The 14,921-nt window shown below is 41.8% G+C and overlaps 1 protein-coding gene across 2 annotated transcripts in view; it reads right to left on the reverse strand.

The window, feature by feature from the left end:
* Positions 1-11,861: 11,861 nt before the first annotated feature.
* The window catches only part of LOC144818737 (uncharacterized), a 110,009-nt gene continuing 106,949 nt past the window's right edge, over positions 11,862-14,921 (reverse strand). For both annotated transcript variants that reach the window (XM_078676437.1, XM_078676436.1), the window contains exon 8: positions 11,862-14,572. In XM_078676437.1, coding sequence (XP_078532563.1) covers positions 13,830-14,572 — 743 coding nt within the window. In that variant the 3' untranslated portion in view covers positions 11,862-13,829. The remainder of the gene's footprint in view (positions 14,573-14,921) is intronic.

Here is a 14,921-nt window from a genome sequence, read left to right on the forward strand (position 1 = left end):
GAAGGCAATACAGGACCATATAACACGTGACCTGTTATGTATTATTTATATTACATGTTTCATATTGGGTAGGTAACTTGAAAAAAAAAATCTCAAAAATGCAGCTAACAAATGGCACTGATTGGAATGCTTAGGGTTTGTTGACTTCTTACATCAAACAAAACACACAGCAGGCAGGGACAGTGGGTTTATGTGATTCTGTAATTGAAGAGTTTACCTCATAGTTATGGAATTAGCACATTTGGCACATTTTTCGTCGCATAATCAGCAGATTTCACAAAAAAAGTTTGTTCAAATGGATGAAAATATCACTACCAGAGCATGTGTTGCATAAAATGCATTTTTTGCTGCATAATTTGGTCCTATGTGCAGCATAATCCTAGTAGCATTAGCAATGGTAAAACGAGGCAGAGTTGTTTGGGGGCTCCCATAATGATGATGAAATCCATATTTCATAGGGAACACACACACACATATATATATATATTTATATACACCTACACAGACATATGTGTGTGTATCTATGTGTTTGTCTGTGTATAATCTTTACTTCAATGTTTTTACATTGGGAGTCTTTGCATTGCAGGAGATACATCGAAAGTCCATACATCACAGGTATGCTTTTTTAGATTTACATTGTTCGTTCTTACTTTGTATGCAAGTATATATTTAATTATTACAATTGTACATGTAAACAGATCATACTTATATAATATGATTGATTGAAATTAGATTTATAATGCATACAGCTACTCAACAGGATGTCCTGGAGCAGTAGCCAGAGGTCAGAAGTTAGATAACTATTGTTCAAACCTGATTAAAAAGCCATATTCTCAACTTTTTAAAAAAAAAGCTGATTGGTTGGAGACGGCACGCAAATCAAACAGGAGATTGCTCCAAGTGGTGGCAACCAGAAAAGCCAAAGATCTGCGTCCTGTTCTAGTCCTCCGTATTCTAGGAATCACAGCCAATAAATTATTGTCAGATCTCAGATTTTGGGTAGGAGAATTGAAATTGAACTTGGCTCTCAGATACACAGCCCTAGATTGATATAGGGCCCCATTTGTCAGCACCAGTGACTTGAACACAGATATTTTCCTTATCAGAAGCCAATGCACAAGCTCGCAAATCTGGGGATATATGCACTCTCACATGCAGTTTCAAAAGTAGGCTTACTGCTGGATTTTGCACCCCCTGTAATCTCTGGTATTACGGCAGGCCCAGGTAAAGCACATTACCATAGTCAAGTCTTAATGTAATGAGAGCCTGAATGACTGTTTTTTGCAGAGGGAGACTGTAGGTGTAAGACCTTTTTTATTTGGCTCAAAACCCCAAATATTTTATATATGTGTGTGTATTACCTACTGGCAGTTGCAGGTACGTAGATATAGTTAGGAGTCGGACCTAGTTTCCATAGGAAAAGTGTTTTTTGATTTGCTTTGGGATTTGCGTTGGATCCCCGAATACGGGAAAAAATGTTTAAAAAAAAAAGTGCGGTTTCTCGTGCTTCATTTTCTTTAAGCCCCCGAGTGGGCCAGGTCCCGGGGGCAATCAAAAATAATGATGCCGGAGATCGCCACCTCCAGGGGAAGATTTTGGAAATGCAAGGGGGCACGCGCCCCTCCTGCAGGCCTGGGGACCACCCCTACCTACAGGGCTACAATGTAGATGGGAGGGGGGGTGCGTGGCCCCCCTCCGAGAGCCCTCCATGGCCCTGGGGACCGCCACCCCACAGGGACTGGTTCCAGCAATGTCCCGGGGTGCCCCTAGAGCATTTCAGTTTGCTATAGCATGGCGGGAGCACTGCTCCCGCCATGCCATAGCAAACTCTGCTTTGCTTCATGGAAGCGAGAGCGTGAAAAATGCTCTTGCTTCCATGACGCGGAGCAGAATTGCTTTTGGGTAGAGGGAGCTGCATGTTTGCAGCTCCCTCTGCCCAAAAGCAACACTGGCTCCCTCAGGAGGCGGGAAGCTGGCAGGGACTGAGTGGGCATTGAGGCGCTACAGGCGGTCCCCAACGACCTGGCCATGCCCCGTGAGATGGGGTACCCAGGGCAATATCAACCCGGGTAGGGGGGCCAGCCGTTATTATTTCTTTAAAAAGGATAAGGCCTGGCCCCAGGGGATTGAGTCTCCAGGGACAAAAATGGCCTAGGGGAAGGGATGCAGTTCGGGCCCCCTCCATTAAAAAAAAAAAGTATTTATTTATTTATTTTTGAGATTTATAAAGCGATCAAATACCCGAGGGTGTTTCGGCGCTACGGACATAGGCAGATACCGTGGTGAGTATGTTATTGGTTGAACAGGCAGGTTTTTATCATCTTTCTAAAGATTAGCAAGGACTGATAGGATTGAATCTCTAACAGAAGAGCATTCCAAAGTTTAGCAGTGGCGACAACAAAACGCCTATCGTCCCATGAGGCAGTTTTGGTACGTGGTACCTTTTAGCAGAAATGCGGTTGATGAGCGAAGTGACCTGTTCGGAATATGGGTTGCTAGCTGATTTATTAGAAATTGGGGTCCAGATTTATTGGAAGCCTTAAAAGCATGACAAGAGAGATGGACTTGAACTTGGGGGTCCCAGATAGCATTCTGGCTGCAGCGTTCTGGACTGTTTGAAGCTTTTGAATGACCTTATTTTGTGCATTCGCAAGAAGCCTATTACAATAACCTATGGAGGACATGACCAATGTACTGACCAGAGTTTTTCCGGCATTCGATGGGAGAAATGGCAAAATCTTTTTGATCATTCGCAGTTTATGAAATGAGGCCGAAACCACAGAGTTGGCATGAGATGCAAAGGTCAGTCTGTCGTCAAATATGACGCCCAAGTTCCTAACCTTGGTGACTGGAATCGGGGGGAGGGCCCAGTAAGGAGGGCCACCAGGAGTGGGACCAGATGGGGGATAGCTTGCCGAAGGTCATAACCTCTGTTTTGTCAGAGTTCAGCTGAAGGCAATTGCTGCCCATCCAACTACTGATGGCCAGCATGCCCTTTTGGAAGTTGGCTGCTACCCTTTCTTCATTGTTGTTTATTGCGAGCACCACTTGGGTATCGTTGGCATATGATGTAAAGCACATCCCGTGTGCCTTGATGACTCTAGCTAAGTCCGATACTTAGATGTTAAAAAGAGTCGGACTTAGAGATGAACCTTGCAGGACACCACACGGGAGGGCCAATTTGGCAGAATAGAAGGTGCCGAAGTTTACAGACTGAGTGTGATTGGTGAGAAAGGATAACAGCAGGGCTCTTGCCCTATGTTGAATACTCATTCTGGTGACATGGTCGATCAAGAAAGTGTGATCGACCGTGTCAAAAGCTGCTGAGAGGTCCAGCAATATAAGAACTGCCGTTCCTCCCTGATCCAGAATGATTCTGTCTTCCGATGCCTTAATTAGCGCAGTCTCTGTTCCGTGGCCTCTGCGAAAATCAAATTGAGTATCATCTAATAGATGATGGTCTTCTATGTACTTGGAGAGTTGAATGTTCATTACCTTTTCAACTATTTTATCCGGAAAAAGCAAGCTGGCTATGGGCCTATAGTTTTTAGTATCATCCGGGTCCATCATTAAATACTTGTCCGGGCCCCGGGGGTTGGGGGTCTCTGGGGCCAAAAGTGGCCCCTCTCTTATTTATCAATAATAATTTAAACATAGGACTTTTCCCGGGGGGTAGGGCCCGCCGGTCAGGAATCAGCATCACGTGGGGGGCCATGCACCCCTCTCCCTATTTAAATGAAAATAAAAAATGAGTCAGGCCCTGGGGATGGGGACCCTGGGGCCCAAAAGTGCCAAGGGAAGGAGGGCCACACAGCCCCCTTTCCTAGATTTAAAAAAAAAAATGCGCCGGGAACTCGCCGGACGCCCCACCTCCTTTCTTCACTACTCTGCAAACGCACCTCCTGGCATGATTTTGGTTGGGGGATGAAGTCCCTTTCACTGCTAAGGGTCCTTAGGTGCCATCTAACCCATCTGGTACCTCCAGTAAACCCCACACAGTGGGATTGCTGAGAGGTGGTCGAAGGCAACACCCCTTTTTACACCACTCTGCAAACGCACCTCTTGGCACACTGCTGGTGGGGGGATGAGGTCCCCTTCAGTAATTAAGAATTATATGTAGTTATTTTAAGTTTCACTAGTGTGTAATTTATTTAAAATTAATGTGTGTATGTGGAATTGTTTTATTTTTAAATGAATACTATACAATTATTATTTTAAATAATGTCACCTGTTCACCAATTTTTAGGGGTGGTAAGTGTTTCTAAGGGTTGAAAGATGAGAAGTCGTTAGGGGTAGTAAGGAGTTTTGAGGGTTCAGGTTGAGTAGTGCTGAGGAATAGTAAGACTTTTTAGTGTTCAGAGATGGGTAATGTAAAATGTAAATACATTAAAAAAATGAATTAATTTAACATTCAATTTACATTACATTCCGAATAATGTTAAGTTTGTATTTTAAAAGGTCAAACAAATTTAAATTTCAAAAATTGCATATTTATTTAATTAAAACATGTAATGATGCACATGTCTACAGATGTATATCTATATATTTCTATGTATTTATTTATCTATCAAGATAGATAGATATATAGATATTTATTTACTAGGAGCGGGTTAAAATTATTCATTATACTGAACAACCTGCCTCCGACATAAAGGCACTTCCGATGTAAACCAACAAAATAGAAAAGTTACTTGCAATGTAATGTCAGCAATGTAATGAGTCCTGATGGAACACCATGCAAAGTAACAAATGATGTTCATATATATTTATGCCACGACAGCGAATATAAATGTGACACAATAGCACATATTATTTAGAGTAATTGTGCTAATAAACATTCACACATTTGTTACTAGAATGCAAAGGTCAAATTCGAGTTTATTAGCACAGTACCATAAAAGTGACCTGAGAAAAACAGTTTTTGGTACCTCATAGATTGCATGTAACAATCACTTTACACAAGGAAACAACTCTGTCATTTGTATGAACATCTCTGAAGCAGGATTTTACCTTGCTGCTTAAATGTACCCCCTTGCAGCCTGATTTTATATTAACCCCTGGCGGGTAACTCTGGTCCACCAGCGGAGCTTCCGGAGCTTTGCCTACTCCGCGTTCCGTTGCAAATGCGCAGCTTAGGCAAAAATCCAACTCCGTGGCCTAACCCCTATGTTGTACGTCTCACGCTAGACGTACACTGTAGGGGTTATCTAAGAAGAAGGACGGCGAGGACGAGGAAGGAGAGCAGCCATGGTGAGGAGGAGGCAGCCACGGCAGGTACGTGCCTTTTTTAACCATTATAATTACTTTGGGAGGGAGTGTAGCGGAGCAAAGTTCCAGAGTTGTTTTCCAACTCCGGGGAACTCCACGTAGAGGCACTACACCTGCTCCACCTGGCATTAATGTGTGTATGTGTATACATATATATATATATATATATATATATATATATATATATATATATATAGGTTGCTTCCGTGATTCCGTGCAACGTGACCCAGGTGTGCTTGTGACTACTTAAGCAAATGGGGCCGTACCAAAGACTTACTTGGGAGCTGTTAGCAACAGAGGCATTTTTTAAACTAAAATGGCATTTGATAAAGGATAAATTCTGAAACGCGTCATGCCTGCTTAATAAATGATATTCACAAGCCCCGCTGTGTCTCCTCATCGTCTTCAATGGAAGAAGGTGTTTTTTGCATGTACTGCCTGTTGCCAGTGACACACGAGGATGGCCCTACCAAAAGAGTCCTGGGGATCAATGGCACTTCCCCGGACCGCCTCACACTACAAAGGAAACAGACGACTTGCTGCCGAATGGCAGTCCATACCCTGATGGAGAGACGTCCTTACTGTATCGGGGCCTCCGGTCCTGTTGCCGATGGAACTGCGAGGCTGGGAGTGAGGGAGGTGGAGATCATTATGCCCAGCACGGTGCTATAGCTTCAACCTGGCCATGCTGCAAGCCGATTTCCAAATTGAGAACATAAAGAAAATATCGACTAAGCGGAATCACTTACCAGCACAATGAACAAACTGCATGCTGGTCATTGCAGTCCGGAAGGAGGTTGCTCCCGTGATTCCGTGCAACGGGACCCAGGTGTGCTCGTGACTACTTCAGCAAATGGGGCCGTACCAAAGACTTACTTGGGAGCTGTTAGCAACAGAGGCATTTTTTAAACTAAAATGGCATTTGATAAAGGATAAATTCCGAAACGCGGCATGCCTGCTTAATAAATGCATCTTTACCTCCATCTACTGCGCAATTAACAACTAAACCCACACCAAATAATAGAGGGCCAACTATGAATACAGTTAACTTATCCGCAAAAGCAATTCCTATACCTGCTCCCAGGAAATCTATTATTCCATCTACTTCTAATATTCCTGTTCCAAATAGCAATAATGGCCTAATTAAACCAACTGCAGCTCCAAGACCGACTGCTGCCATTAACAACGTGGGTACTGGCTCTCAAGGGTCTATTAAACCTTTTAAACATCAAGGACCAGCCCTACATTTGCCGCCGGATGCTTGTCCTTTTGTCTTGGTTTTAGCGGGTGTTCCGCCACTGAGGGAGGACCAGGGGGAATCATGGGTGCAATTGCGAAATAAGAGCATAGACTGGCTGACCAAGCACAAAGGTGTTGGATTTGACATCTCAAGAGAGATCATATCGGCCAGGAGGGTATCGTGGGTAGGCCCTTTACTCAAGGATAAGGAAGGTGACTGTGTAGTTCTTAATTTTAAAAATCCTGGGACCGTAAGAAGCCTCCTTAACAGAAATAGCAATTATTCAACGATTTCTACTGTTGTTATCATGTTACCCTTGAGTCATTTTTACAGGCAAATGGCCACACAACCCCGCCCACCTTTTATGCAATTTCCATCGTCGTTAATGCATTTCCAACCACCATCTATGCATCTCCAACCACCACCTATGCATTTTCGGCCACCACCTATGCAATTTCAACAACCTTATTTCCCATTCCAAACGTATAATAAATTTGCACCTCTTTCGGATCTGGATATGCAAGATTGACCATCTCCGACCACTTACGTCGAATTATCTATGACTCCGATATCCGATCCCCTGGTTGTTTCTGAATCCCTGCCTCAATGTACCCTGAGTAAATCTCCCAAGACCCTTACTCATTTGCTTTTGGATTCAGAACTATCTCTTGTTAGTTGGAACATAGCAGGTTTAAAATCTAAACTGAAAATCATAGAATGGCATAAATGGGTTGATAATAATTGTGATATACTGCTCCTACAAGAAACGTGGAGTACAACGTCACCTACAATTGAGGGTTTCTGCTGTTATAATCTCAGGGCTTCCCCGTCTCATATGGGTCGACCCAGTGGGGGATTATCTATTTGGTCCAAAATAAAATGCGGGGTGCAAACTAAATTGATCCCCACACCGGGCAATTGTTGTTTTATGGCTATGATGTACATTAACAGATTGAAATTATGTATTATTAATTTTTATAATAATGATTTTGTTAGCCGTCCAAATGGTAATTTTATATTATTGTTTAATTTTATAGATGATATTATGGGGGGACAAAAGTATGGACCCTTTAATGGTATTTGCATCGGAGGGGATTTTAATGCACATATGTATCGCCATAGCCCTATATGTAAAAATGGGGAAGAACTGAAAAATCATATAGCTTCCCGTGATCTACTTAATGTTATGGAAATAGTAGGTACAAGTGCAAACAATATAACAACCCCAACTTTCATAGGTCGGGGCTGTCCTTCCACGATAGATTATATTTTCATATGCCCGACTTTAAGTGACATAATTTTAAATGCAGAAGTCGTCTGTTCCGCTTATAGCGATCACTACCCGCTTAGAATCAACTTACACAATACCCAGAACTTAAGGATGGCAGTGAAGCAAGAGTTAGGGCCCCAAAATTTAGCATTATCAACGGACAGATTGAGACTAGTATGGAAGGGAGCTGATAATAAAGGAATTCTCTCCAGAGCAATTAAAAAACACCCGGAGACAGTCGAGATTTGCCTGTCTCACACAAGTCCTAGTAATGAGGTGGTTGGCGCTTTTGGAGACTTATGCGGGGCCATTAAAACTGAATCCTCTAAACCCGCTAGGCAGAGCTTCTCTCAGGGTCCCCGTTGGTTTGATTCTTCTTGCTCCAAGGCCAATAGGGACTTGAGGGCAGCCCTTAATACCAACCCAAGGGACTCTCAACTCGTGAGAGTATTAAGATCAAACTATAAAAGTGCCTTACGAATTAGATCTGAGGCCCTAGTAATTAATCACTGGGAATCCCTCACGCGTACCGCCACATTGAAGGACACAACAGGTTTCTGGAAAGAAGTTAAGTCCTTAAGATCTTTTGGTTCTAACATCAATCCAATTAATAGCAATATAACAGGCGAGGCGTGGGTAGTGCATTTCTCCCAAATCTACGCCATATCAGCAACCCCTCTAGATACTGTCTCTCTACCCCATAGCGTTGAACCTCTGACTTTTTCATTACTCGAGGTTGAAGATGCTATCACTGATAGTGCTAGTAACAAAGCCCCAGGCCCTGATGGCCTTTCTATTGATCAAATAAAATCAGAAATTAACTTCTGGGCCCCCCTATTATGCAACCTATTTAATAACTTGGGCGATAGCTCACATCCCGATTCCTGGGCGAACAGTGTCATCGTTCCTATATTTAAGAAAGGTGACAGGTCTGATCCCGCCTGTTACCGCCCGATCTCACTGATCGATAATACGTTAAAAATCCTGGGAAGGGTAATTTTTAAACGGATTAGGGACTGGGCTGAAGATAACAACGTTCTCCATTGTAGCCAACTGGGATTTAGAAGTAAAATAGGCACTATTGAACAATGTTTAAATTTAAATCTGATTATGGCCAAATATATCATTGTCAAAAAATCCCCTCTTTATTTAGGTTTTATGGATTTGAGTTCTGCGTTTGATTTTGTTAACCGTTCTAGGCTGTGGTCACTTTTACTTGATTATGGTTTAGACGACTCACTGGTGTATTTTCTTTCTTATTTACATAGGGATTTAAAAGCGCGAGTACGAATTAATAACGATGGCGATTTATCTGATGATATCCCTATTAGCAGAGGAGTTAGACAGGGCTGCGTACTCACCCCACTGCTTTTTATTCTATATATTAACAGGTTAAGTAGTACTCTGAGTGAGATCACTAAGGATGTCCCTATAATAAACGGTTCCCCCATTACTACCCTACTCTATGCGGATGACGCGGTATTAATGGGGCGTACACCTAATGCTTTACGCATTTTAATTTCTGGGTTTGTTGCCTTTATGTCCGACCTTGGTTTAAATACCAATTTTAAAAAATCTTTTATAATGAATTGCGGACCCAAGAAGTATAACATCACCTCTATTAAATCTGGTAACAATACTCTAACATGCACTAGTACTTTCCCCTATCTAGGGCTGTTATTTTCTAACTCAGGCTCTTGGCAGCAACATGCTGTCCATGCGAGTAACAAAATTGGCAAGTCGATTAATTCGATCTTGTCTCTTCGTCAACCTAAATTGGCTGATGTTGTTACCCCTCTTCTTACCATCTATCGCACCCAATGCCGACCTACTGGGACTTATGGAGCTGAAGTATGGGGCTATAGTAACAGCTCGGCCCTTCAGGTGGAGGAAAATAGATTTTGCAGGAGGATACTGGGGGGAGTTCCTTGTGCTCCCACTTTGATCTGTCACAATGAACTAAGGCTGCCATATATTGTCGATTTTATTAAGTCAAGGCCTGCGCTTTTTTGGATTAAAATATGGCTAAATCCAGCAGCTACACTAACGCGCAGTATTATATCTGACTGCTTGTCTAGTGACAGATCTTATCTTGTACCTTGGCTAAATGCAGTTAGAAACAGCCTGCAGTGTGTGGGACATGGATCTTTATTTACCTCTCCTGATTCCATTGTACCCGCTCACAAGAATAGCATTAAACGGGCATTCCTGGATCTATATAAAGAGGAAAGGATGAGATCAGAATCCATTAAACCAGTGGTCAGGAGATATTTGCGTACTATCGATTCAGGTGTTGATAATCTAAATAATACTATAAGATATTTGTCAATTCCTATAGGAAGATGGAATCGGAGTCTTTTATTCAGGTTTCGGGAGGGAAGCATAGTTTATTTGCTTAGCTTTCCTATTGGCTACAATAAAAAATTAGAAGAGCTGGATTGCCCCTGTTCTCATGGTGTAAAACAAAGTTTATTACACTATTTCTTCTTTTGTGGCCATTATAAAATGTATACCTGTCAATATTTAAGACCAATACTCCGCAAATATAATTTACAAGACTCCATTCCTGCACTGCAATTTTTGCAAATGTTGCATACTGATGAAGTCATTTATTCTGTTAGTTGTTTCATTAAAGCCTGTGTGAAATCGAGGGCAAGCATGGAACACGGCTAAATGGACAGCTGTATTATGCCATCCTATGTTTTTGTGTACTTAGCCATTGTACCCGCTACAAAATAGTGATTCCATTGTATATGTGCATTGTTTCAATTCTCGAGGAGGAACATAACTTTATTTTGCAATTAGGGACATCAATGGACTAATGTCTCTCCTGTATTATGCATCTTGCACTTTATATATTATGCACTTTAAGCCACATATGCTGCTTTAACCTAATTGGATAACTTGTTTTTAACTTGTTTATGTGTGTTTTTATAACGCTTTTAAATGTATTTTCCTTCTGTATGTACTTTTATGGATGCACTAAATCCGAATAAAGATCATTTGAATTGAATTGAAAATGATATTCACAAGACCCGCTGTGTCTCCTCATCGTCTTCAATGGAAGAAGGTGTTTTTTGCATGTACTGCCTGTTGCCAGTGACACACGAGGATGGCCCTCCCAAAAGAGTCCTGGGGATCAATGGCACTTCCCCGGACCGCCTCACACTACAAAGGAAACAGACGACTTGCTGCCGAATAGCAGTCCATACCCTGATGGAGAGACGTCCTTACTGTATCGGGGCCTCCGGTCCTGTTGCCGATGGAACTGCGAGGCTGGGAGTGAGGGAGGTGGAGATCATTATGCCCAGCACGGTGCTATAGCTTCAACCTGGCCATGCTGCAAGCCGATTTCCAAATTGAGAACATAAAGAAAATATCGACTAAGCGGAATCACTTACCAGCACAATGAACAAACTGCATGCTGGTCATTGCAGTCCGGAAGCAGGTTGCTCCCGTGATTCCGTGCAACGGGACCCAGGTGTGCTCGTGACTACTTCAGCAAATGGGGCCGTACCAAAGACTTACTTGGGAGCTGTTAGCAACAGAGGCATTTTTTAAACTAAAATGGCATTTGATAAAGGATAAATTCCGAAACGCGGCATGCCTGCTTAATAAATGATATTCACAAGACCCGCTGTGTCTCCTCATCGTCTTCAATGGAAGAAGGTGTTTTTTGCAAATATATATATATATATATACATATATATATACACATATATACACAGAGAGAGAGAGAGAGAGAGAGAGAGAGAGAGAGAGAGAGAGAGAGAGAGAGAGAGAGAGAGAGAGAGAGAGAGAGAGAGAGAGAGACGAAAGCAATTCCCTTTCAAGCTTAGGGTGCTGAATAAATTATGCAAAATAGAAACCAGAGAACTCAGGGTAGTTCCCAAATTTAGGTGGAGAGCAGCTCCCATATAGAGCACCACACAACACCAGCAATACTCTAATAGACCTGCTCAACCTCAAATGTCTGGTTGTTTAGCAAAGGATTAGCACAGTGCCATCCTTGCCGAGTTAGGAATTGACAAAGCTGTATGTATATATATATATATATATATATATATATTCATACATATATATATCAGCCTGATTGTTGTTATCAGATGGAATACGGGATTGGTAATTATAGTTAGATTTTTTTTCATCATTGGTTGAGGTGAATGGCTTATTATTACTGTAGGCCAGTTGGGGAGTAACTCTTTAATCTTTACTCTTCTTGGTTTTCTATTTATTTCCATGGGTAGGCGAGCACTGCACCTTGATGAAGGCTCCATTGAGAACTTGAAATATGAAATAAATCACAGCCCTAGTTTCACTCCTGCGAGTGCCCTTCTTTTGCTTTTTGTTTAAGCAGTTGGTATGAAATATCTAATATTCCAAGTAACTAGATTACTACCTTTTGCACTTTTCTACTACTAGGATGAAGATGGTTGGATCTACCCTCAGGATTGTGCAAGAGATTAAATGCTAATATATGATCTGCCTAAATCCTAAATGGCTTGAGCACTGTTCAATGTCATTTAGTAGATTATATAACCTTACATTATAACACAGAAGCTCTGTTTTACTAGTAAGGGCACCCTCTCGACAGTATGAAAACTAGCAGCTACCTATTTACTATAGAAATACAAGCTGAATGTTATCTCATATAACGTGTCACTGGCGTGGTGAGCCTTAAAAGGTCTATGATGACACCCATTTGACAGTAGGTTCCAGACCCTCTCAACTGTGCAGTATCAGCGGCAAATGTGGATGTAAATTAGCAAATTATTGTTTGTTGCAATTAGGCAGGGGAGGGACTGCAGTTCTTTTTTGCGGGTTTATTATTTTCTGGTGTGAGGCCAGGAAGTAGCCATTCTAATTGGGAACAATAGGCGCTAACAGAGTCAATTTATCAGTATCTTTCCTCTGGCCAGTCTTCCTATATAGTCGGATTATTCAAATTCACCCATCTCTAAACAGGTGAAAGAAAGTTCTTTGTGCACTGCTACATTCACATATTCATGGACACATAGGGGTAGATTTGAGTTTCAGTGGTTGGCACAGAGTAACCACTGCAGTAAAACTTGCCTCAAGGCTGGAACTGGAACTACACGGTACTCTGCCCTACTCAGACTGTAAAATAACAGGATTGTTGGGAAATGAAGTGTGTGGTCTCTTAAAAAGTGATTGGGGTACTGGGTCACTCCCTGCAAAGGCACATTTGCCTACATCTCTCCCCCTGGTCCTGCAATCAGCTGGCAGGTCCTCTGAAAGAAACAGTTGAAGCTAAGGGTGGTGCTAGGCTTAGTGTGACTTGTGTTTAACATTTGACAACTGTAATGTACATTTACCTTACAAAAACCTTTTTTGTAGTTTGGCGGAGTCAACTGCTAGTGTATAATGTCGAAACTTTTCACCTTGGATCATATATGCTAAAACTCGAGACCTGAATTAAGGTTACCTAGAAACAACTGCAAATCCTTTCCACAATGCTCCTAAGGGCTTCTAATACATTACCCTTTCTTCTGTGGGTCTAATATGATGTAGTATTGGGTTTTAATGTTGAAAAAAAAGGAATATGATGCCAGGAAATGGATGAAATGCAGTTGCCTTTGACTGTGATCACTGTAAGAAGGGAAATTAAGGGAGACACTGAAAGGGTGATAACCGGAACTGTCATAGAAGTGAGCGATTCAGTCTTACTGATGAGTAACTTGCCCTTCCTTTTATGTTTTTGTCCATGTAATATGTTTAATACCCTTGGGTTTCACGTTTATCATTCCTCTCTGCCATTTATCTCTTACTGCTGTAGTAGTAACATTCACTATGGAAAAGCATTGCAGCTGGACAGTTTTTGTTTTCCATAGTCAGCCAAGATGCAATCACCTTCAGCCAGCAATAAGCCTTACAATGGTGGTGGTGTTGAAATATTTTGCAAGCAGGATCAGGAGTCTCTCTCTGAGCAATACAGCCTCCAAGCTAAATTATTAGGTTGCAAACATGGAAATAGTATATAAATCCCATTTCCTGAAAAACAAGTGCCAACACAATTGGTCCATTCAGCCTTCAACTGTTCATGTTATGGTTTCCATCCTCCTCCATGGAATCCACTACCACTCTAGGGATTCTGGTATGTATTTTCTGATGCCTTTTCAGATGTGATGAGTCAATGAACCGCCTTTCACATATGTTGCAAATGTAGGGTTTCTCTCCCAAGTGCATTCTTTGATGTTTGACAAGGTGGGCTAACTGCCTGAAATGTTTCTCACATTTACTACATGGATATGGTTTCTCGCCAGTATGTACTCTTTGATGTATGATCAACGTCTGTGACTTTCTGAAATTCTTTCCGCATTCAGTGCATTTGAAGGGTCTCTCATCCCCATCAATATGCTTGTTTTTTGTCTTGATTAAAATCTCACATTTATCACATATGTTATGTTGCTCGCTGTTGTTATTTTGCTGATGTGTTATATTGTTTCTTGACCGGGTAAAAAAACTTCTACACAGACTACAAATATAGTTTTCCCATGCAGTCTGTGTTTTCTGAAGCGGGTTCAGGTATTCAGTGCAGATATATGGTGGTTTCTTTCCTAGGAGAGTATGCTTAGATTTGGGTAGCTTAGGTCTCCGTTTAAAGCTGCTGTTGTATTCAGGGGATGCGTACAATGACTCACTTTGATTCCTTTGGTGATAGTCAATAATATCTAATGTAGGACTCTTGCTTCTCCCATACTGTTTGCTTGCAGAGGTTTCCTCCCAGAAGCACAACTGTTGTTGTGGGATGGAGTTTGCTGCCAATTTGGTATCTGAGTTGTGGGAAGAAAAGAAAATAATTGTTAACCAAGAACACTGGTGAACAATGTAATTATCTTCGGCAATGCTCTTTCTGGTACAGACTCTAGCCACAGATTAATCACCTTTTGCATATTTCCCAGACGTTAGACTGGATCCGGTAACTTTTTCTAAGTACTTCTGCCACAGGAAGGTTGTGCTGTACAGCTCTACACATTTTCGCGCTGGAAATGACGTACGGGGCCTGTAGAGGCAACAGTCCCGTGGTTTTAAGACTGTCTGTGCCTTCAGACTTGAAGATCCAAAAGCAAATCGATATATCATTGTGCAGATTCCTAGAAGTGGGATCTTATTAAAGGATAG

The sequence above is a fragment of the Lissotriton helveticus genome, chromosome 2_1 (genome assembly GCF_964261635.1).
Source record: "Lissotriton helveticus chromosome 2_1, aLisHel1.1, whole genome shotgun sequence".
Taxonomy (NCBI): domain Eukaryota; kingdom Metazoa; phylum Chordata; class Amphibia; order Caudata; family Salamandridae; genus Lissotriton; species Lissotriton helveticus.